This window comes from Jaculus jaculus, chromosome 2 (assembly GCF_020740685.1).
Source record: "Jaculus jaculus isolate mJacJac1 chromosome 2, mJacJac1.mat.Y.cur, whole genome shotgun sequence".
Taxonomy (NCBI): Eukaryota; Metazoa; Chordata; class Mammalia; order Rodentia; family Dipodidae; genus Jaculus; species Jaculus jaculus.
In genome coordinates this window covers 33,157,316-33,182,378 of record NC_059103.1, presented here as the reverse complement: position 1 = coordinate 33,182,378, position 25,063 = coordinate 33,157,316, and the positions used below count along the sequence as shown (strand labels likewise).

The 25,063-nt window shown below is 46.3% G+C and overlaps 1 protein-coding gene across 10 annotated transcripts in view; it reads right to left on the bottom strand.

Annotated features, from left to right (window-relative positions):
* Positions 1-25,063, bottom strand: part of Dnm2 (dynamin 2) — a 102,251-nt gene that overhangs the window by 30,121 nt on the left and 47,067 nt on the right. For 5 of the 10 annotated variants that reach the window (XM_045143062.1, XM_045143064.1, XM_045143058.1 and 2 more), the window contains exons 3-10: positions 19,626-19,775; positions 15,430-15,633; positions 14,724-14,822; positions 12,979-13,139; positions 10,518-10,660; positions 7,068-7,203; positions 1,461-1,528; positions 760-898 (exon numbers count right to left, since the gene is read on the bottom strand). In XM_045143062.1, the coding sequence (XP_044998997.1) occupies positions 760-898; positions 1,461-1,528; positions 7,068-7,203; positions 10,518-10,660; positions 12,979-13,139; positions 14,724-14,822; positions 15,430-15,633; positions 19,626-19,775 (1,100 nt within the window). The remainder of the gene's footprint in view (positions 1-759; positions 899-1,460; positions 1,529-7,067; positions 7,204-10,517; positions 10,661-12,978; positions 13,140-14,723; positions 14,823-15,429; positions 15,634-19,625; positions 19,776-25,063) is intronic. The other 5 variants (XM_045143063.1, XM_045143065.1, XM_045143059.1 and 2 more) reach the window with 1 other exon arrangement.

Here is a 25,063-nt window from a genome sequence, read left to right as displayed (position 1 = left end):
TTTTCCTCTCCCTTTTCCAATCGAAGAAGCTTAAGAAGCAAATGGAGGCTTCTCCAGGCTAAGAACACAGGTCCCAAGCAGAAACTCCCTGCCAATGGCGACCCACAGTGCTGAGGACACGGAGGTGGCACAAGCAGGTGGCTCAGGGAAAAGCATTCCAGCTGCTTTGGCAGGAGTGTGCTCCTGGGGGAGCCTGGTACATCCTGCCCTAGTGAAGGCTTTCACCCATGAGCAGCAGTACACAGGCCCTTGTGAATAGGTGGGCCAAACCCAGGCTGGACTGAGGCGAGAAGGGGAACAACATGGAGTGCAGGACAGCTGCAGGCCCAGTGAGGAGCCTGAGCAGCTTTGTGAAACTGCTCACTGAGCGTTGGTAATACTGTTGGCATTGTTGCCTCTTTTTAGCAACATGGGAACAGAAAAGTGGCTGGCTTCAGAAGAGAAGGGAACAACTAGGGAGGTTTAGGGGGCCTGGCCTCCAGCAGCTGCCGCGGGGATCCCAATCTGCTTCCCAAAAGGCAGCAAAGCGACAGCCAGATGACAGCCCAACTCCACCAGGCACATGCTAGGCTTGGTATCAGGGTCCCAGGAGGCCTGCCCACCTGTCTTACTGGTTTTAGAACCCCAAAGGGGGTTGGTTCCAGGGCTGACTAGCTCCCATCCCTGCTACATTCTTGAAAACAAAAGTCACCTGGGGCCTGTTTGGTCCTGGGGGCCTGATACCAAACCACTGGGCCCCCGTGTTCGAGGGTGCGATACCTTGCTGGTGCACTGCCTAACTGTATTGATTAGCTCCTGGATAACCAGATCGACACATTTCAGACAAGGCTCTTTCAGCTTTACCACCTGCTTTTTCACAATGGCTTCGAACGCCAAGTCCGGCGTGAAGAGCCCAGTCCTAAACACATCCGTACCCGGGGACAGGGAAGATAAGTCAGAAAGAAACAAAGAATGGTCAGCCGATTCCTAGGCAAGGGCTGGGTCCCCAATAAGGAGAACAGTCACATAAAGTGTGTGTGTGGGAAAGGTCAATACAAAGCTGGGGAAATTGCAGGGTGAACTGAGGACCCCAGTGGTGAGGATGACTAGACAAGTGGGTCAACTACTTTGGTTGGAATAAGGGGGGACCACAATGGGGCCTGTGCTGGGGTGAGTTCCTATAAGCTTACCTCGGCTTCATCCCCCACCCCCACCCCCACCCCAGACAAACTGCCAGTGACTTTTCTTAGTTTACCATGGGGAGTAAGGTCACACAAACATGAGTATTTAATCTAGGGTCCATGTACAGCTCTGAGAACTGTGACAGTCACACTGCCCTTGGAGACTACAAAGAGATCCCTATTTATCTAGTAAACAGTGTCCACCAGTCTTCTCAAGGCCTGACAACTGGGTGCCCAGAGACTTAGGGGTCCCAACTGACTGTAGGAGAAGAAAATTTGGTGACTCCGTGGGGAACTTGCCTGACTCCGTGGATGTTCTTAATGGCGTAGCTGATTTCCCGCCGCAAGTCTTTCTCATCAAACTCCATCTGAGAAGAGACAAGCCAAACTTAAGTGAAGAGGTCCTCAGGCACGTGTGGATTCTGGGAAGGATTCTTCCTATGCCTAGTTGTACTTCCTAAGGCAGAACATTTTTTGTTTATTTATTTGAGAGAAAGAGGCAGATATATAGAGAGCATGGGTGCACCAGGGCTCTATCCACTATAAATGAACTCCAGATGTATGCACTACCATGTGCATCTGGCTTTACATGGGTACTGGGGAACAGAATCTGGGTTCTTTGGCTTTGCTGGCACCTTAACCAGTAAGCCATCTCTCCAGCCACAGGAAAAAAAAATACAAATACATATACATAAAATTTTGTTTTGGTTTTTTCAAGGTAGGGTCTCACTCTAGCTCAGGCTAACCTGGAACTCACTATGTAGTTTCAGGGTAGCCTTGAACTCACAGTGATCCTCCTACCTCTGCCTCCCAAGTGCTGGGATTAAAGGTACACGCAACCATGCCCAGCCTATTTTTTTTTTTTTTAGGTACGGTCTTGTGTTAGCCCAGGTTGACGTGGAATTCCCTATATAGTCTCACACTGGCCTCAAGCTCACAGTCATCCTCTTACCTGTGCCTCCTGAGTGTTGGGTTTAAAGGCATGTGCCACCACGCCCAACACAGCCCCTGAATTTTTTTTTTGTTTGTTTTGAGGTAGGGTCTCACTCTAGCCCAGGCTGACCTGGAATTCACTATGTACTCTCAGGGTGGCCTTGAACTCTGGGCGATCCTCCTACCTCTGCCTCCTGAGTACAGGGATTAAAGGCATGCCCCAGCACACCAGGCTTAAATATTTTTTATTCTTATTGCATTGCATATGCATTATGTGTGGTGGTATATGTATGTACGGATGCATGTGCCCTATGTACCTATGAGTGGAGAACACAGGAGAATACTGGATGTCTTCCTCTATTGCTCATTCACATGTTTCCTTGAGATAGCATCTCCCTGAAACTGGAGGTGCAGTTTATATGAACACCAGAGATTCTCTGGTCTTTGCTCCACACAGGACCTGGAATTCACTGCCGAGTGCTGGGATTAAAGGTGTGCTCCACCATACTTGGCATGTACAAATTTTGTTGTTGTTTTTTAAGCCTTAAGCTTTTTAAAAATTAATTAATTTTTTATTGACAACTTCCATGATTGTAAACAATATCCCATGGTAATTCTCTCCCTCCCCCCACTTTCCCCTTTGAAACTCCACTGTCCACCCTATTCCCACCCCCTCTCAATCATGATGTCATGATCTTTTCTTCCTATCATCCTGAACTACACTGAGATCCTACCACGCGTGATGGTGAATGCCTTTAATCCCAGCACTTGGGAGGCAGAGGTAGGAGGATCATCATGAGTTCAAGGCCACCCTGAGACTACATAGTAAATTCCAGGTCAGCCTGAGCTAGAGTGAGACCCTACCTTGAAAAACCAGAACAAACAAAACAAAACAACAACAACAACAACAAAAAAAAAAACCACAGCAGCACCAAACTGCCCAGTAAGCACTTCTCTTAATGTGTATACCCATATATTAATGCTACTCTCACTTGTGGTTAGAGAACCTTCTCTTTTCTTGGGATGACTTGGAAGGTATCATGGTGCTGGAAGTGACAGAGGAGTGCTCAGCTCTGCAATATCTCTATCACACCCTCCAAGGCTCAGGTCCATTGCGGAAGAGGTGGCGGAAAGAATACAAGAGCCACAGGACGGGTAGGACTCCTTACAAGGTGCTCCTCCAGACACAAAATAGCCTGGATATCCATGACCTCACTGTGCCTCACACTACCTACACAAGACCATCATAATAGGAGGAAAAAAATGATGACATCATCCAGTACTTCTAAACTTCTAAAATGAAGAGCTGTTTTGCCATTAAGATTCCACTAGGTGGAGTAGGAGAGATGGCACAGGGACTAAAGGCCCTTGCTTGCATGCCTACCAGCCTCAGTTCAACCCGACAGCATCTACATAAAGCTAAACACACCTGGCACATATTTCTGTGATCACAGTGCAACTATGAAAATGGAAGGCAAAGCCAGGAGATTCTTTGAGCTCTTGTGCCAGCTTTACTGGTGCACATAAAGAGGCAAAACCAAAATAACAGGGAGCCTGTTTCAAGCAAAGTGGAAGGAGAGGACAAACACTCCAAGGTTGTCCACAGCCCTCTCTACACGTGCACCATGGCATGCAAATGCCCATTCATGCTCACAAGCACATATTATATACATTCACACATACAGTAACAAACAAACATTCGTGCTTATTCTTTTTTTTTAATCCACTGAATTAAATTAGGGTTTGCTTGTAATATCATGTGTAAAAAGTTATTTGCTGTGGAATACCACCGGTGAACCTGACTCCCCAATCCCAAAAACCACTAATTGGCCAGCTACTCTGGGAGGTGTGTGGGGTCTCATATATTCTTCCCTATTTTAAAGATTTTTTTTTAAATTATTTATTTATTTATTTGAGAGCGACAGACACAGAGAGAAAGACAGATAGAGGGAGAGAGAGAGAATGGGCGAGCCAGGGCTTCCAACCTCTGCAAATGAACTCCAGACGCGTGCGCCCCCTTGTGCATCTGGCTAATGTGGGACCTGGGGAACCGAGCCTCGAACCGGGGTCCTTAGGCTTCACAGGCAAGCGCTTAACCGCTAAGCCATCTCTCCAGCCCTTCTTCCCTATTTTAATTCAATGAGTTTAAAAAAACAGGCATGAAAATAAGGTTAGGATTAAAACCGGGTGTGGTGGTGCACACCTTTAATCCCAGCACTTGGGAGGCAGAGATAGGAGGATTGCCATGAGTTCAAGGACACCCTGAGACTACATAGTAAATTCCAGGTCAGCCTGGACTAGAGACCCTACCTTGGGGAAAAAAAAAAAAAAAAAAGGCTGGCAAGATTGCTTAGCGGTTAAGGCACTTGCCTGTAAAGCCAAAGGACCCAGGTTCGATTCCCCAGAACCCATGTAAGCCAGATGCACAAGGTGGCACATGCATCAGGAGTTCATTTGCAGTGGTGCACCCATCCTCTCTGCCTCTCCTCTCTCTCAAATAAAATTTAAAAAGGAAAAACAGAGAAACCAAAAAGAGGCCAGGCAAAGTGGCACATACCTTTAATTTCAGCACTCAGGAAACTGTGGTAGGAGGATCACTGTGAGTTTGAGTCCACCCTGAGACTACATAGTGAATTCCAGGTCAGTCTGAGCTACAGTGACACCCTACCTTGAACAAACAAACAAACCAAATAAATAAATAAATAAATAAATAAAAAAGAAAAAAAATTAAAAGAAAAGAAAAAAGATTCCTCTAGGTGGAGCAAGCCTGCCATCCCAGTATGTAGAAAGCTGAGGCAAGACAACCTCACGTTCAAGGCCAGCCTGGTTAACAAAGCTTAGTTGTTAGAATGCTTGCCTAAGATGCACAGTTCCTGGGTTTTGTCCTCAGTATATCCTCTCCTTAGAAACTAATAGAATATCTACCTATTGTTAATTTATGCCTGAAAATGCAGGAAATAAAGACATGTTATTTGGTTTGGTACTAAGTATGTGTCTTTTGTGTGCATAGTATATATGAATATGTATAGTTCATATGTGCCACATGTGTGAGGACAACCTTGGGGTGGTGGTCCTTGCCACTGCACTGTGAACGCCATTGCTCTAAGTACTATGTACACGACTTGGATACATGGGTTCTGGTCACCAGGCTTGCACAGCAAATACTTTTGCCTTTTTTTTTTTCCTGTGGTTTTTTGAGGTGGGGTCTCACTCTAGCCCAGGCTGACCTGGCATTCACTGTGGAGCCTCAGGGTGGCCTTGAACTCACAGCAATTCTCCTACCTCTGCCTCCCGAGTGCTGGGATTAAAGACGTGCGCCACCACGCCCGGCTTGCACAGCAAATACTTTTAACCACTGACTCACCTACCCAGACAAACCTACCTTCCTTCCTCCCTCTCTTTTTTCCTTCCTCCCTTTTTCCCCTCTTTTCCTCCTCTTCTTCCTTCTCTTTTTCTCCCTTCCTCCCTCCCTCCTCCTTCTTCTTCGTCCCCTCCCTCCCTCCTTCCCTCCCTCCCTCCCTCCCTCCCTCCCTCCCTCCCTCCCTCCCTTCCTTCCTTCTTTCTTTTGATAGGGTCTCTCTTGTGGGCCCAATGCTAGCTTTGAACTCATGACTCTCCAGAGATCTTGGATCACAGGCCTCATGTATTTTTTTTTCCCCCCAAGGTGGAGTTTTGCTTTAACCTAGGCTAACCTGGAATTCACTACGTACTCTTAGGGTGCCCTCGAACTCACAACAAACTTCCTACCTCCGTATGCTGGGATTAAAGGTGTTTGTCACTACACCTGGCCTGTTTTATGTGAGGCAGGTCTTACTCTAGCCCAGGCTGACTTGGAATTCACTCTGTAGCCCAAAGCTATCCTCAAACTCACAAAGATCCTCCAACCTCATCTTCCAGAGTGCTAGAATTAACAGTGTTCACCACCATGCCTGGCATGTTTTTCTTTTTTTTTTTTTTTGGCTAGTGGAAGAAAACTAAACTTTCAGAAAAATAAAAAGTAGAAAGAAAATGGGGGCAGGTGGGGGCTGGAGAGATGACTTAGCAGTTAAGGTGATTGCCTGCAAAGCCAAAGGATCCAGGTTCGATTCTCCAGCACTCACATACAACTAACTACATGCACAGGGTGGCACATGCATCTGGAGTTTGTTTACAGTGGTTACAGGGCTTGCCATGTCCATTCTCTCTATATATCTTTCTCTCTCAAATAAATAAACAAAAGAAAGTGGGACTTTATTCATGTTTTGCTCAAAGCACTTAAGCATGAGCCCTTAGAAAAAGACCATAGGGCCGGGTATGGTCGCGCACGCCTTTAATCCCAGCACTCAGGAGACAGAGGTAGGAGAATTGCCATGAGTTCAAGGCCACCCTGAGGCTCCATAGTGAATTCCAGGTCAGCCTGGGCTAGAGTGAGACCCTACCTCAAAAAACCAAAAAAAAAACAAAAAAACAAAAAAACAAAAAAACCATAGGGGGCTGTGGCCTGCAAAACCAGGTTTGATTCCTCAGGACCCACATAAGGCAGATGCACAAGGTGGCACATATGTCTGTAGCTCATTTGCAGCTTCTGGAGACCCTGGTGCACTTATTCTCTCTGTCTGTCTCTCTCAAATAAAGAAAGAAAGAAAGAAAAGACCATGGGGACACCTCCACTGGCCAAACTTGGGTGACAACAGGGGCTGAAACCTCATGGCTTGTAAGGCGGCCAAGAGGGGGCCTAAGAAAAGGAGGGCCAAGGAGCTAAGAAATGGCTTAGTGGTTAAGGCACTTGCCTGTGAAACCTGGGGACCCATGTTCAATTTCCCAATACCCACATAAGGCAGATGCACAAGATGGCACAAGCTTCTGGAGTTCATTTGCAGTGGTTAGAGGCCCTAGCATGCCCATTCTCCCCCCCCCCCTCTCTCTCATTCCCCTGACACACATCCAAATACAGAAAAAAAGAAAAGGAGAGCCAAGCCCCAAAGGAGCTACTACCTTCACCAGCTCAAAGGGAAAGCGCTCATGGAAGATGCGATTGATTCGGGCACCCCCAGAGAGCTCAAGTGTGTCCACTTGGTCTCCAGAGCCCTCAATCCGCTTCTCAAAGTCCACACCAAATTGCTGGACCATCCTGAAAGGAAAAACAAAATATGAAAGTCAAAGACAAAGTTTCTTCATGCCCTGAGATTATGTTCTAAGTAAAGCATGGCTTTTTCCCTTTCTCTCTCTTTCCCTCCCCCCCCCCTTTTTTTTCTAGGTAGGGTCTCGCTTTAGCCAGGCTGACCTGGAATTCACTATGTAGTCTCAGGGTGGCCTCAAACTCCCAGTGATCCTCCTACTTCTCCCTCCCAAGTGCTGGGTTTGAAGACATGCACCACCACACCCAGCTTTCTTTCAAGTTTTTCGTGGTAGGGTCTCTCTCCAGGCTGACCTGGAACTCACTCTGTAGAGCCCTTGGCTAGCTTCAAATTCACAGCAATTCTTCTACCTCTGCCTCCCAAGTGCTAGGATTAAAGGCATGTGCCACCATGCCTGGCTTTTCTTGTCTTTCATTTTGAATCTTATTTTTTTAATATTTTATTTTTATTAATTTATTTGAGAGTGAGATACAGAAATAGGCAGGTAGAGAGAGAGAGAATGGGTGTGCCAGGGCCTCCAGCCACTGCAAACAAACTCCAGATGCATGTGCACCCTTGTGCATCTGGCTTATGTGGATCCTGGGGAATCGAACCTGGGTCCTTTGGCTTTGCAGGCAAGTACCTTAACTGCTAAGCTATCCCTCCAGTCCTACTATCTTATTTAATTTTTAGTTTTTCGAGGTAGGGTCTCACTGAAGTTCAGGCTGACCTGGAATTCACTATGGAGTCTCAGGGTGGCCTCGAACTCATGGCTATCCTCCTACCTCTGCCTCCCAAGTGCTGGGATTAAAGGTGTGCACCACCACGCCCGGCTAATCTTATTTTTTAATGGGTATGTGTGAGCATGTACACACATGTGGATGTGGAGGCCATAGAACAACCTTGGGGGAACATCCCTCAGGAATGCCAGCCTCTTCTTTTTGAGACTTTCTTGGAGTTCACCAATTAAACCTTGCCAGAATTGGGATTATAGGTGTACACCACCACCTCTAGTATTTACTTAGGTCCTCATGCTTGTGAGAAAGCACTTTACTGCTGGATCCATCTTCCCAACCTTATTGTATTTTATTTTTAATTTTGTTATTATCTTTTTTTTTTTTTTTTGAGGTAGGGTTTTGCTCTAGCTCAGGCTGACCTGGAATTTACTATGTAATCTCAGAGTGGCCTCAAACTCACGGCAATCCTCCTACCTCTGCCTCCAAGTGCTGGAATTAAAGGCGTACGACACTATGCCCAGCTTTTAATTTTATTATTATTATTTTTGAGGTAGAATCTTATTCTAGCCCAGGGTAACCTGGAACTCACAGCAATCCTCCTACTTCTGACTCCTGGGTACTGGGATCAAAGGTGTGCATCACCTTGCTGGACTTATTTTGAATCTTGCTCTGTAGCCCAGAGGTGATATTCTTGAGTTATGGCTATGCAATCGTTGCTCCAAGCCTCAACTAATTTGCTGTATGTAGGAATGTAAAGACAGTCCTCCACACAATCAAGGGGCATTCAAGCGTTCCTGTCACCTCCCCACGCTGATCATGTGAGAACTCTACCACTGGTGAGTTATCAAGGCTTAAATAGGTCTGCCCTTCTGAGCCTGTTTCCACATGTACCAAGTGGGCTGATGGAATGAATGTCTATCTGAGTCACACTGAGGACAGAGGCCTTCGTAGATGTCCTTTATTTACAGAAGTCATTTATCCTAAAAAACGCCGATATTCTGTACACGCACAAAAGAATGGACAGCAACTAACTCAGGCTGCTGACATGATGCTTCAACTTTTAAAAAATATGTATTGAAATAATTTCTTTATTTGACAGAAAGATGGAGGTGAGAGAGAGAATGGGCACTCCATGGCCTCCAGCCACTGCAAACGAACTCCAGACATGTGTACCCCCTTGTGCATCTGGCTAACGTGGGTCCTAGGGAATTGAACCTGGGTCCTTTAGCTTTGCAGGCAAATGCCTTAACTGCTAAGCCATCCCTCCAATCCTGCTTCCTCTTTAAAAAAATATTTTATTATTTATTTATTTATGAGAGAAAGAAGTAGGAAATGGGCACACTAAGGCCTCTAGCCCCTGCAGACAAACTCCAGATGCATGTTCAACCTTGTGCATCTGGCTTTACATGGAGAACTGAACCTGGGTCCTTAGACCTTGTAGAGAAGCACCTTCAGCACTAAGCCCTCTCTCTAGTTCCTGAATTTTTTTCATTTTTTAAATTCATCCTTTGACAGAATCTCAAACATATTCACCACCACTGCCTTCTCTTATCCCCCTCCCATTTCCAAGGAACCCCTTCTTCCAACAACTCTCCCTCCTATTTTGATGCCTTTATCATGGAGTTTAATTAGAGCTGTCTATATGAGCAGCTTACTAGCACCTACACCATTTAAGAAAACATCTGGCGCTAGAGAGCTGACTTAGCAGTTAAGGTACTTGGTGCAAAGCCAAAGGATCCAGGTTAGATTTCACAGTATCCATGTAAAGCCTAATGTACAAGGTGGCGCAAGTGTCTGGTGTTTGTTTGCAGTGGTTAGAGGCTCTGGTGCGGCCATTCTTTCTATACATGCCTCACTCTCTCTCTGTCTCTCAAACAAGCAAACAAACAAATGCATTTGCCTATGAAGCCTAAGGACTAGGATTTATCCCCAGAACCTATGTAAGCCAGGTGCACATGTGGCACATGCATCTGGAGTTTGTTTGCAGTGGCTAGAGGCCCTGGTATGCCCATTCTCTTTCTCTCCCTCCCTCTATCTAGCAAATAGATATTTTTTAAAAAAGCTTCATAAAATATTAAAAAATTATTTACTGAAGGTGGGCATGGTGACACATACCTTTAATCTCAGCACTTGGAAGGCAGAGGTAGGAGGATTGCCATGAACTCAAGGCCACCCTGAGACTGATTTGAGTGTGGGGAGAAAGAGAATAGGTACACCTTTAATCACTGAGCCATCTCCCCAGCTCTGTTTATGGTTTGTAGTCTCAGGGTGGCCTTGAACTCATGGCGATCCTCCTATCTCTGCCTCCCAAGTGCTGGAATTAAAGGTATGTGCCACCACGCCCAGCTTCCATCAAACTTTTGATTCTCCTGCCTCCACCTCCTGAGTGCTGAGATGACAGGTGTACACCAACATTTCCAGCTCACCATCATTTTCTTACTTATTTTCTGTTCACTGGTCCTTCCAACTTTTGTCAATGGGTAGCCTGGGGACAGGCTGGCCATCTGCCATACATTATAAAGACCCAGGGAGCTTAGGACAAGAAGCTCACTACAGATGTTTGACTGGCAGGTGAGGAGGAGGGCACATACTGCAACAGGGCTTTGGTCTTTCGTGTGGGGTCATCGGGCCGGAAGTTCTTGTACTCCTCCACTTCTTTCTCCAAGGACAGCAGTTGACTCTGCAGTTTGCTGCGCAGGGTTGGCAGTGACTCCCGGATGTGGTTGGTCAGTTGCTGAAGGGGAGAAGGTGGAGGTCAGAAAGAGCAATGTAGCACACAGGGAGCTGGCAGGAACTGGCCCAGTACACCTGCACTCAGGTGCAAGCTACAACAGCTAACTAGAGGTCAGTTCCAGGCCAGCATGAGGAAACATGGTAGATAAGATACTTCCTTCACAGGACACGGGATAGACCAAGAAGGGCAAGATCAAAGTAGACATGCAGCAGGCAACTTGGAAGGACTTGGTATGAGGCCCCCCCAAAGCCTAGCATGGGTTGGTGTACACCCCAACAGTCTAACAGTACCCATGGACTGATGGATGTTGGACAGAGAATGGGAAACACTCAAGAACTAAACAGCCAAGCTAATACACAGGCCTGGGCCAGCCCTACAAACCAAGACTGAACTAAAAACATATCCCTTAAAAGTAGCTTCTAGCCCCCAAAGTGAAAATCAGAATTCGGCTGCCATCTGTCTTTAGAAGGAGAAAAGTTTACAAATATCCATCACAGTACAAGAGAGGTGGGAAGGAGACCCCAGCCTGGTGTGAACCTGACATGTGCCATAAGTTCTGGGTGACCAGGGGTACTGGACCTGTACATAAAACCAAAGCTCCTCACTGTGGAGGCTGCAAATCTCAGAAGACAAGGCTCTATGCTCAGATCTCTGGGAATCTTGGCACTGAGCCACACATTCAGTCCTTCACTGATGGATTCTAGGCAAGTGCTCTATCATTAAGCCACACTCCTGGCTACAGATGAGCCACACCCCCAAGGCTCTCAGTGAGGGATTTATGCTACTGCTGTATGTGTGTGTGTGGAGCCACACCCCAGCCTATTGTTTATGGTTATGACTTTTGCTAAAACCCTACTTATTAAAACAATGATGGAGCCAGGCATACATTTTTTTAAAATTTATTTTTATTTATTTATTTATTTGAGAGAGACAGAGAGAGAAAGAGGAAGATGAAAGACAGAATGGGCATGCCAGGGCCTCCAGCCTCTGCAAACGAACTCCAGACGCGTGCGCCCCCTTGTGCATCTGGCTAACGTGGGACCTGGGGAACCGAGCCTCAAACCGGGGTCCTTAGGCTTCACAGGCAAGCGCTTAACCGCTAAGCCATCTCTCCAGCCCAGGGGCATACACTTTTAATCCCAACACTCAAGAGGCAAAGGTAGGAAGATTGTTGTGAGTTTGAGGCCAGCCTGAGACTACATAGTGAATTCTAGGTCAGCCTGGGCTACAGTGAGACCCTACTCTGAAAAACAAAAACAAAAAAACCCAAAACAAAAATAATGGCATGTCTGTTATGGAGGAAACCAACCGCTCTCTAATTGAACTGGAGTCCCATTCCGTGGGAGGGAATCTATCCCTGATACTGAAAACCTACAACAGGGGTAGTCATGAGCCCTAGGGGTGTAATGTCTGCTGCTGCCTGGCAAAATGTATATACTATGCTCACCAAACTGCCCAGTAAGCACTTCTCTTTTTTGATACTCTCACTTTTGGTAGAGAACCCTCTCTTTTCAGATGTCAGTAACCTTGGGATGACTCGGCCTGTTGACCTTGGGAGTAAGAGCCAAAGGAAGGGTAGGACTCCTTACAACGTGCTCCTCCAGACACAAAATGGCCTGGATATCCATGACCTCACAGTACTTGACACTACCTACACAAGACCATCATAATAGGAGGAAAAGACCATGACATCAAAATAAGAGAGACTGATTGAGATGGGGAGGGGATATGATGGAGAGTGGAATTTCAAAGGGGAAAGTGGGTGGTGGGGGAGAAATTACCCTGGGATATTGTTTGCAATTATGGAAGTTGCTAATAAAATAAATAAATAAATAAACAAACAAATAATGCGAAGAACAGTTCCAGTGTCACTGTGGTTGGGTACGGTCTCTCTCTCTCTCAATTTTTTTTTTTTTTTAAGGTAGGTTTCACTGTAGCTCAGGCTGACCTGGAATTCACTATGTAGTCTCAGAGTGGCCTTGAACTTATGGTGATCCTCCTACCTCTGCCTCCCAGCTGGGATTAAAGGCTAGTACCACCATGCCCGGTTCTCTCTTTTTAAATTTATTTTATTTATTAGAGAGGGTGAGAGCGAGAATAGGTACGCCAGGGCCTCTAGCTTCTGCAAATGAACTTCAGACATATATGCCACTTCGTGCATCTGGCTTATGTGGGTCCTGGGGAATTGAACCAAAAAGTCCTTTGGCTTTACAGGCAAGTGCCTTAACCACTAAGCCATCTCTCCATTCTTGCTATCTCTTTTCACACAATGTATGTCCTGCCCCATTATATATGTCACCCTCAAACCTTCAGCATACCTGATTCAGGGTCTTTTGCAGGTGCGGGGTGCCCATGCGGTCTGCCATATGCCGATAGGCAGGGTGGGAAAGGAAAAACTTTCTTTCAGCTGCCAGTGCTGCACGGATATCCTTCTTGCCCTCGATGTCTTTCTGGCTGCGGTTTACCACACCAATGTAGCCTATAGGGAGACACAGGGTCAGGGCAGCATCCACTGTGGACCAGGCATAGGCTGGCTCTGTGACAGAGCCAGCCCTTCAGTGAAAGCAGAGAAATGTGAGGAAGGGAGGGCAAGCAGAAGCCACCCATGAGTCTTATAGGAAGGTGAAGGGTGGCAGGGGTGGTATGATGCGGCTAGTGATGAGGAATGGCTGGCTGAGATCCTGAGATTTGGGTCAGTGACTTTTTGTTGTTGTTTTCTTCAAGGCAGGGTCCTACTCTAGCCCAAGCTGACCTGGAACTGTAGTCCCAGGCTGGCCTTGAACTCACTGAGATCCCCAGCGCTATCATTACTTGTCAGTGAATTTTTTTTTTTTTTTTTTTTGAGGCAAGCCCTACAGATTGCCTTTTGTTTTTTTAAGTTGCAAGTGAGAGAATGAGAGAGAGAGAGAGAGAGAGAGAGAGAGAGAAAGAATTGGTGTGCCAGGGCCTCCAGCCACTGCAATTGAATCCAGATGTGTACATGTGTGACCTTGCACATTTGTGTCACTGTGCATCTGGCTTATGTGGGACCTGGAGAGTCGAATAAGAGTCCTTAGGCTTCTCAGGCAAGCACCTTAACCGGTAAGCCATCTCTCTGTCAAATTTTTAATTATTTTTGGTTCATTTTTATTTATTTATTTGAGAGTGACAGAGAGAAAGAGAGAAAGAGGTAGATAGAGAGAGAAGGGGCACACCAGGGCCTCCAGCCACTGCAAACGAACTCCAGAGGTGTGCGCCCCCTTGTGCATCTGGGTAACGTGGGTCCTGAGGAATCGAGCCTTGAACCGGAGTCCTTAGGCTTCACAGGCAAGCGCTTAACCACTAAGCCATCTCTCCAGCCCATCTGATAAATTTTTAAGAAATCATTTTATTTACTTACAGAGGACTGGAGGTGGGGGGGCAGAATGAGTGCACCAGGGCTTCTAGCCCATGCAAACAAACCCCAGATTCATGTGCAACTTTGTAGATCTGGCTTCATGTGGGTACTGAGAAATCAAACCCAGGTCATTAGGCTTTGCAGGCAAGTGACTTAACTGATGAGCCATCTCTCCAGCCCCTTATTTATTTATTTTTATTTTTGGTTTTTCAAGGTACGGTATCACTCTAGTCCAGGCTGACCTGGAATTCACTATGGAGTCTCACGGTGGCCTCAAACTCATGGTGATCCTCCTACCTCTGCCTCCTGAGTGCTAAGATTAAAGGCCTGCACCATCACGCCCGCTCAGCCCCTTATTTTTATTTGTGGTGACTTCTGAGTTGAACAGGGCTGCTTACAGAAGCATGACTGAGGATGCTTTATTGGACTGAGCAACTTAACAGTGGATACATCACCAAGGAAAATTGATCCTGTTTTCTCAGCAACTCAACTGTCAATAACTCCTTAGAAAGAGGTGGAGCCTTATCTCCACCCAGGATGGAATGTAGATAGTCCAATCTTTGCATGCTTGTTTCCTAATATCCCCAAAAGCAGCAATTCAATAATAGCCATTATGTACAAATGTGAAGCAAAAGACAAATACTCTCACCCCAGCTGATGCCCTCTCCTCCCCAGCCTCCCATGCACCTCTTCTCAAGGGAAGCAGCTTATTCTCTAGGACATCCCTGGCATCGGTGCCTTCATCCATCAGGTCCAGTTTGGTGATGACGCCAATGGTCCGTAGGCCTGCAAAAGCATCACAGTCAGAGGGCACCAGGAAGAAGGCCACCTGGAGTCTGGTCAGAATGTAAAACATCCCCCATAGTCTCATGTGTTTGAAAATTTAATCTCCAGTTGGTGGCACAGTTCTGGAAGGTTACATAACCTTTAGGAGATGAGCAGTTCTGCTCTGTTATGTGCTTCTTTCCTGAGGTGCTGCCTCATCAAAAGAGACAAACCAATACGGCTACTGCCCATAGATTAGAACCTCCAAAATGGCAAACCCTTTAGAAAGACCTATGATGGGGCTGGGGGAGGGAATTATCATGGTTTATTGTTTATACGTATGGAAGCTGTCACTACAAAGTTTAAAACAACAAAAGAGTCCTGTGCTCTTTATAATCAGATTGTGTCAGGTATCTGCTACAGTGACAGAAAGCTGACTTCCACAGTGGGGCTTTTCCCATCCTTCTGGGCTACCAAAGGGAGCCCCTTCATGTTGGAGGAGGAATGCCCACCAGCACCACACTCATGTGTCTCAGGGCACCTTTCTATAACAAGGCCTTGTGACAGAGGAGGCCCAGGGACATGAACCCAAGGGTGCTGGCACTACTTCTCTGAGGCAGGGGGTTACCTTGGGGGTCCACCTCCTTAGCAAGCTTGAGGGCATCTGAGTTGGCCAAGTCCATGTTGGCAGGTGTGACAGCCAGGATCAGGCTGCTCTCGCGGCTGATGAACTGCAGGATCATGTCCTTGATCTGATACTCAATGTCAGGTGGCTGGTCCCCGACGGGCACCTTGGTGATTCCCGGGAGATCAATGAGAGTCAAGTTCAACACTGAGAGAGGAATAAGAAGGAAGGGTGATCAGAGCTCAGGAAAGGAGAGAAACATACACAGCCCTGGGAATACCTAACTGAGAACTCCTCCATCACTCTCTACCTTATTTTCAAGATAGAATCTATCACTAAACCTGGTGCCCATCTTTCTTTCTTTCTTTCTTTCTTTTTTTTTTATTTTTCCATCTTTCAACTAGATTAGCTAGACAGTGAGCCCCTGGGGAACCACAATCTCCACCTTCCCAGTGCTGGGAGTACAGACACACACTGTATCACCAAGTTGTTAGAGGGGTTGGCATCTGAACCAAAGCCCTCATGGTTGACCAGCAAGCATTTCACACAATGAACAACATCTCCATTTACTGGTTTCTTTCTTTCTTTTGAGGCAGGGCATGATGGTATCCCAGCCTAGCCTGGAACTATGTTACCAAGGCTAGCCTCAAACTGACAATGTTCCTGTCTTCATCTCTTAAGTGCTGAGATATATCATTAAGCCCAGCTCTTTTTATTTATTTTATTAATTTTTATTATTCTAGGGATGGAGAGATGGCTTAGCGGTTAAGCGCTTGCCTGTGAAGCCTAAGGACACTGCTTCAAGGTTCGATTCCCCAGGACCCACGTTAGCCACAGGCACAAGGGGGTATACGTGTTTGGAGTTCGTTTGCAGTAGCCAGAGGCCCTGGTGTACCCATTCTCTCTCTCTCTTTCTCTTTCTCTCTATCTGTCTCTTTCTCTCTGTCACTTTCAAATAAATAAATAAAAATAAAAAATTATTTTGATATTTTATTCTTATTTATTTGAGACAGAGAGAGAAAAATAGGCAGGGGAAGAGGGAGGGAGGGAGGGAGGGAGGGACAGAGGGGTAGGAGAGAGAGAGAATGAATGGGTGTGCCAGGGCCTCCAGCCACTGCTAACAAACTGTAGATGCGTGCGCCCCCTTATGCATCTGGCTTCCGTGGGTACTGGAGAGTTGAACCTGGGTCCTTTAGTTTTGCAGGCAAGCGCCTTAACCACTAAGTTATCTCTCCAGCCCCTAAAAAAATACTTTTATTCATTTGCAAGAAGAAAGAGAAAGAATGAAAATGTCAAGGTATCTTGTGGAAGCAAATGAACTCCAGATGCATATGCCACTTTGTGCATCTGGCTTTATAAAGGTACTGGGGAGTCGAACCTGAACCATCAGGCTTTGTAAACAAGTAACTATAAATGCTAAACAATCTCCCCAGCCCTCTCTTTGAATGTGGGGCTGGGGATGGAACCCAGAGCATCATGCAGGATCGGCCCTGAGCTGTACACCTACCTCTTTATTTTTCTAAGGATGGGTCTTGCTCTAGCTCAGGCTGACCTAGAATTCACTATGTAGTCTTAGGCTGGCCTCAAATTTACAGTGATCCTCCTACCTTGGCCTCTCAAGTATTGGAATTAAAGGAATGTGCCACTATGCCTGGCAGCGCCTACTTCATGATTCCCTTAGGTCTTCTATTGCTCTTCTAAGGATCCCACTAAACATTCCCATGCCTACTCTACTCAATAATTACAGCTGTTCAACCCAAGACATACACACAGGAAGACAGGCTATACGTACATGCCTCACTACACTCTGTCATCCACCCATCCGATATCAAGGAACCATTAGAAATGAAAAGTGAGGGCTGGAAAGATGGCCCAGTGGTTAAATGTGCTCGTTTGCAAAGTCTGAAAGCCTGACCAACAGGTACAAACTCCTAGTAATCACATGGGTCTAAGAGTTTGTTTGTAATGGCCCTGACACATTCATACTCGTTCTTTTCCTGTCTCTTTCAGTGAACTAAATAAAGAAAAATATTTTTAAAAAATATTTTATTTAGGGCTGGAGAGATGGCTTAGCGGTTAAGCGCTTGCCTGTGAAGCCTAAGGACCCCGGTTCGAGGCTCGGTTCCCCAGGTCCCACATTAGCCAGATACACAAGGGGGCGCACGTGTCTGGAGTTCGTTTGCAGAGGCTGGAAGCCCTGGTGCGCCCATTCTCTCTTTCTCCCTCTATCTGTCTTTCTCTCTGTGTCTGTTACTCTCAAATTAAAAAAAAAAAAAATTTAAAAAAAGGGCCTCATTAAAAAAATATATTTTATTTATTTATTTGGGGGGGGGCAAATAAGAGAGTGGGCATGCAAGAGCCTCCAGCCACTGAAAATGAACTCCAGATGTATGTGCCCCCTTGTGCATCTGGGTTACCTGGGTTCTGGGGAATCAAACTGAGGTCCTTTTGCTTTGCAGACAAATGCCTTAACAGCTAAGCCACTTACCCAGCCCAAGAAAAATATTTTTTTAAAAAAAGAAATGCAAGGTAAGGCTGGGTGATAGCTGAGTGGGTAAAGGTGTTTGCTTGCAAAGCCTGCCTGCCCAGGGTTTAATTCCCCAGTAGTAAAGCCAGATGCACAATGTGGTCCATACATATAGAATTTATTTGCATGGGCAAGAGGTGCTTGCATGTCTATACTCTGTCTTTCTCTACCTGTGTCACTATCTCAAGTAAATGAAAAAAATATATGTACTTAAAAAATGGCACACTGGGCATGGTGGTACATGCTTTTAATCCCAGCACTCAGGAGGCAGAGGTAGGAGGCTCGCTGTAAGTTTAAGGCCACTCTGAGACTACAGAGTGAATTCCAGGTCAGCCTGGGCTAGAGTGAGACCCTATCTTAAAAAACCAAAAACAAAACAAAACAAAAAAAAAAGGTGAGAACTCTGTATCCTTCTCTTAATATAAGTCTGTAAACCTTTTATTCTTTTTTTTAAAACCTTTTTTTAAAAAGAAGAAGGAAGAGGAGGAGGAGGGTTGGAGAGATGACTCAGCAGTTAAAGCAGTTGCCTGCAAAGCCTAATGACCTAGTTTTTATTCCCCTCAGTGGCACATGCATCTGGAGTTGGTTTGCAGAAGCTAGTGGCGCTCATTCTATCTCTCTCTCTGCTTGAAAATAAATAAAATATATAAAGAAAAGTAAGAAGCCAGGCATGGTGGTGCACACCTTTAATCCCAGTACTTGAAAGGCAGAGGTAGGAGGATCGCTGTGAGTTTGAGGCCAACTAACACTACATAGTCAATTCCAGGCCAGCCTGGGTCTAGAGTGAGACCCTACCTTGAAAAACAAAACAAACAAAAAGAAATGCAAGGTAAGTGCTGAGGCAATGGCTCATAAAGGTGCTTGTTTGCAAAGCCTGCTGGCTTAGGTTCAATTCCTCAATACCCATGTAAAGCTGGACATACAAAATGGCACGTGTGTTTCAGAGTTTGTTCTAATGAGCCCATTCTCTCTCTCTCTCCCCCCCACGCTGGCAAATAAATGTTTTTTAAATGCATTCTACGTCCTTTAACAGAGGGTCTCTTATTGACTGGCCAGGGAGATAGGGATCCTGTCTCCACCACCCCAGTATTAGGATAATAGGCATACATCAAGTTTTTTTTTTAATTTTTTCTAGGCAGGTTCTCACTCTTGCCCAGGCTGACTTGGAACTTACTCTGTAGAACCCTTGGCTGGCTTCAAACCTACAATGATAGTCCTACTTTAGCCTCCTGAGTGCTGGGACTGAGGTATATGCCAACAGGCACAGCAGGCATACATTTTCTGTGGATACTGGGGTTGGAATTCAAGTCCTCAGGCTTGCATGGCAAGCACTTTACTCACTGAATTACCTCCCCAGCCTCCCATTCTTACTTGTTTTCTTTTGTTTGAGAGAGATTTTCACTATATACAGCCCAATTTGGCCTGGAACCTGTAATCCTGCCTCAGCCTCCTGATTGCTGGGATCACATATGTGTGCCACCACATTTCAAAGGGGTATACAGTCCCCACCACTGCCAATAGTATTCCTGGCCCACGATGTTTATCGCAGAGCTATGCATATGTGCAGAAATGTGGGCAGGAGCATGTTTGGCAAACAGCTAGATCCTAGCCATGACAATGAGACAGCCAATATCCCGGAAGGTGATGGATGGGTCCCTATCCTGCTACCTACCATGTGGTGAGTAGACCCGCAGGTTGATGGGCACTGGGGAGATGCCTTTGTTGGTCCCCGTGACCCGGTCGGTCTCTGCTTCGATCTCCTGCCGGACTTCATCAAAGTCTGTAAACTTTTTAGACTTGCAGTGTAAAAACTCAGCATATTCTGAAAAGGGAAGAGACATGCAAAATAAGGTGATGTGGCTTCTGTAGGGAGCAGGACTTTTGAGGATCCACGCTTTGTCAAGAACAGAAAGCAGTGAAGTAGCCATAGTCATGACAAGAATTTGGGGAACAAAATGGCATTTTGTGTAGTCCAAGCCGGCGTCAAGCTCACTGTGTAGCCGGGGCTAACCTTGAATTCCTGATCCTCCTGCCTATACCTCCCTAATGCTGGGAATACACACCTGCTTTAATTCTCATAACAAGTACTGAAGGGGCTCTTGTATACCCCAAATAATTCCATGGGAATAACACAGGAAAAGGATCCCTAAACCGAAATGCCAGGGCCCATGGAGCTGCGGAAACATCTCAGTCAGTTGAACACTGGCCTTACAAGCACAGGGTAAGTTTAACATGCAAAACCTACATGAAAACTCCAGATGTGGTGGGAGGTGCTTGTAATCCTAGTGCCAGGAAGATAGTACAGGAGGATCCTGATCCCTGAGGATGGCTGCCAGCCAGTCTAGCCTACTCGGTGAGTTCTAGGCCAGTGAGCAACTCTGTCTCAAAGGCAGACAGTGCCTGGGAAATGACACCTAAAGTTATCCTCTGGCCTCCACACACGTAACACAGGCACATACATGTACACTACACATAGAAAATGACTGGGACCAGAGTATTTTCAATTTGGGCTTTTTATTCACTTCAAATTTTAGGATATCTGGGCTGGAGAGATGGCTTAGCGGTTAAGCGCTCGCCTGTAAAGCCTAGCGACCCCAGTTCGAGGCTCGGTTCCCCAGGTCCCACGTTAGCCAGATGCACAAGGGGGCGCACGCGTCTGGAGTTCATTTGCAGTGGCTGGAAGCCCTGGCGCGCCCATTCTCTCTCTCTCCCTCTATCTGTCTTTCTCTCTGTGTCTGTCGCTCTCAAATAAATAAATAAAAAATGAACAAAAAATATTTTTAAAAAAATGAGGCTGGAGAGATGGATTAGTGGATAAGATGCTTGCCTATAAAGCTAAAGGACCTCAGTTTGATTTCCTAGGACCCACATAAGGCAGATGCACAAATTTAATTTTTTTTGTTCATTTTTATTTATTTATTTGAGAGTGACAGAGAGAGAAAGTGGCAGATAGAGAGGAAATGGGTGCGCCAGGGCTTCCAGCCATGGCAAATGAACTCCAGACACGTGCACCCCCTTGTGCATCTGGCTAACATGGTGCATGCATCTGGAGTTTGTATGCAGTGGCTAGAGGCCCTGGCATGCCCATTCTCTCTCTCAAATAAATAAAAATAATAAAATAGGGCAGGAGAGATGGCTTAGTGGTTAATCACTTGCCTGGGAAGCCTTCGGACCCCAGTCTGAGGCTCGATTCCCCAGGACCCATGTTAGCCAGATGCATGTTATACAGACAGTGGAAGGGACTGACCCCAGCTCAGTGACAGAGCACAGAGCCAGCGCAGACAGGGTAGGAGGAAGAGTGAAGAGTGACAGAGGACACATGAAGTCTTCCTCTGGCCTCCACACATGCGCAGGATTGATGCATGCAAAAATGCACACTCACGCATGCATACCCCCCAACAATACAGACCAGAGACTGGGTGTGGTGGTGCACACCTTTAATCCCAGCATTAGGGAGGGAAAAGTAGGAGGATCATCCTGAGTTTCAGGCCACCTGGGCTATAGTGAAACACTACCATGAAAAACAAAAAAACTAACACAGGAAAAAATAACCACCACAACCAGAGGTTTAGGATGTTTTATATTGATTGTTACTAGGGATTATGTCAATTCAGTTATCTGTGTCTATTCAGTTATCAGTATGGGTGGTGAGCTGTTTTCTATGGGCTGGGATCCTTGGCGAGCAGCACTCATTGATCTACTTCCTGCCTGCTGAGGTGCTGAAGTGCTGCTGGCATCCTGTTCCTGCTGGGTTTCCTCCCCCATGATGGACTCTACCATGTGGAAACGTCAACTGAAACAAATCCTTTCTCCCTTACAGTTTTTTGTTTTGATTTGATTTTTTTAGGGCCACCAGCCACAGCAAACAAACTCCAGACACATGTGCCACTTTGCATTTGGCTTTACATGGGATATAGGGAATCGATCCCAGGTCATTAGGCTTTGCAGGCGAGCACCCTAACCACTAGACCCTCTCTCCAGCCCTTGTTTTTGTTTTTTGAGGTAGGTCTCAAAAATCATGGGATTTTCCCCCTTGAGTGCTAGGATTAAAGGCATGTGCAGCAATGCCCAGCTTCTTAAACTGATGTTTTTTGGGGGAGGGGGAGATTTCGATGTAGAGTTTTACTCTAGCCTAGGCACAACTGGAATTCACTAAGTACTCTCAGGTGGCCTTGAGCTCACAGGGATCCTCCTACCTCTGCCTCCCGAGTGCGAGGATTAAAGGTGTGTAGCACTAACACACCTGGCTCTTAGGCTGATTTTTAAAAATATTTTTATTGATTTATTTGGGAGAGAGAATGGGCATGCTAAAGCCTCTAGCTAGTGCAAAGAAACTCCAGATGCATGCACTGCACCACCTTGTGCATCTGGCTTACTTGAGTTACTTGAACCTGGTAGGCAAGCGCCTTAACCGCTAAGCCATCTCTCCACCCCTGTGTCTTTTTTGAGGTAAAGTCTCACTTTAGCCCAGGCAGACCTGGCACTCCGTAGTAAAAGCTGGCCTTGAACTTACAGGGATCCTATCAGGTATTTTGTCACAGCAACAAGAAGGAAACTAACATAAGGCCAAACTCCCTCAGGGCTTGTCTCCAGTACCAAGGCTGGCTATCAAACCAATAGCAGCACTGCATGTCCTGGTCGCTGTACTCCTCCCTTCTTTCCAGGTTCCATATTTCCACTCCCTAGGCCAACACTGGACATTTTTTTTGGGGGGGGGTGTTGAGCTAGGGTCTCACTCTAGCCCAGGCTGACCTGGAATTCACTATAGAGTCTCAGGGTGTCTTCTTATGGCGATCCTCTTACCTCTGCCTCTGAGTGCAGCTAATACTGCTGATTTTGACAGTGATACTACCTGTAGGCAACACCATGAATTCTCCCTGATACCACCAAGTGCACCAAGCCAAGTTGGGCTCCCTCCAAGGGGGTGACAGCTAAGACTGATGGTCCAAGCCTAGGTCCTGCCACACAGTAGGGATAAAGAAAGAAACCAAGCTGGGCATGGTGGCACACGACTTTAATCTCAGCATTTAGGAGGCAGAGAGAGGTAGGAGGATGCTGTGAGTTCAAGGTCACCCTGAGACTACATAGTGACTTACAGGTCAGCTTGGGCTAGAGAGAGACCCTACCTCTAAAACAAAAAGGGGCCAGGCATGGTGGTACACAACTTTAATCTCAGAACTCAGGAGGCAGAGGTGGGAGGATCACTGTGAGTTCCAGGTCAGCCTAGGCTCCATGGAAACCCTACCTTGAAAAACAAAATAAATAAATAAATAAAAACTAAAGGGGGACTGGAGAGATGGCTTAGCTGTTAAGGCACTAGCCTGAGAAGCCTAAGGGACCCAGGTTCAACTCCCCAGAACCCACTTAAGCCAGATGCACAAGGTGACACATGTTCACAAGGTGGCATACATGTCTGGAGTGCAAAAGTTAAGTGGAACTTGGGAGGCAGAGGTAGGAGGATCACCATAAGTTTGGGCCATTCTTGAGACTACACAGTAAATCCCAGGTCAGCCTGAGCTAGAGTGAGACCCTACCTCAAAAAACAAAACAAAAGGGGCTGGAGAGATGGCTTAACAGTTAAGACATTTGCCTCCAAAGCCAAAAGGACTTTGGTTCAATTCCCCAGGACCCACATAAGCCAGATGCACAGGGCGGCGCATGCACCTGGAGTTCATTTGCAGTGGCTGGAGGCCCTGGCATGCCTAATCTCTCTCTGCCTCTTTCTCTCTAGCAAATAAGTAAAAAAAAAAAAAAAAAAAAAAAGCTTAAGAGATGGCTAAGTGGTTAAAGGTACTTGCCTGCAAAGCCGGCTGGCCTGGGCTCAATTCCCCAGTACTCATGTAAAGCCACATGCACAAAGTGGCACATGGGGCTGGGGAGATGGCTTTACAGTTAAGCGCTTGCCTGTGAAGCCTAAGTACCTCGGTTCGAGGCTCGATACCCCAGGACCCATGTAAGCCAGATGCACAAGGGGACGTCTGTATCTGGAGTTCCTTTGCAGTGGCTGGAGGTCCTGGCTCTCCTGTTCTCTCTCTATCTGCCCCCCCACCCCCGGTTGCTCATAAATAAATAAATAAAAATTAAAAAACCCAAAGTGGCACATGTATCTAGTTTATTAAAAATTTTTTTTTTTTGATGGAGAATGGAATTTCAAAGGAGAAAGTGGAGGGGAGAGGGAGGGTATTACCATGGGATACTTTTTATAATCATGGAAAATGTTAATAAAAATTGAGAAAAAAAAGAAAAACAAAAAATAAAATAATATGTTTTTTTATTTATTTACTTTGAAAGAGAGGCAGACAGAGAGAGAGAAAAGAAAATAAATGGGTGTGCCAGGGCGTGTAGCCACTGCAAATGAACTCCAGGCACATATACAGCTTGTGCATCTGGCTTACATGGGTACTGGGGAACCTGGGTCCTTAGGCTTGGCAAGCAAGTGCCTTAACTGGTAAGCCATCTACAGCCCTGCATCTAGTTTTTTGCAGAGGCGAGAGCCCTGGCATGCCCCATTTGTTTTCTCTATTTACAAATAAAGAGAAATTTAAGGGGGGGGCAGTAGAGCCCCACCCCTCCCTGAGGTAAAGGTTACTATGGAAAGAGGAACTAGTTTCTTCAGTGGTACAGCCACTAACTAGTAGACTGCCCATGTTGTAGTGAAGAAGCCCTCATCCATACTCATGCAAACAACCCTAATGAAACTCAGTGACGGGGGGGGGGGGGGGGGGGGGGGGGGGGGGGGTGCGGGCATGAAAGTAGAAAGGAACTAGTTGGGAAGAAGTGATTTAGGGCTGGAAAGACTGCTCAGTAGATAAAGTGCCTGATGTACAAGTGTGAGAGCCTTAATTTGGATTACTAGAACCCACAGAAAGCTAGACACAGCAAGTAGTTCAAGCATCTGTAATCCCAGCACTCCTACAGCGAGATGGGAGGTCAAGACAGAAGAGTCCCAGAAGCTCATGGTCCATTTAACCTTGTAAACACAAGAAACCCTGCCCCCAAACAGTGCTGAAGAAGGCCTGGCATGGTGGCACACACTATCTTTAAGTCCAGCACTTGGGAAGCTGAGGTAGGAGGATCACTGTGAGTTTGAGGCTAGCATGAGACTACATA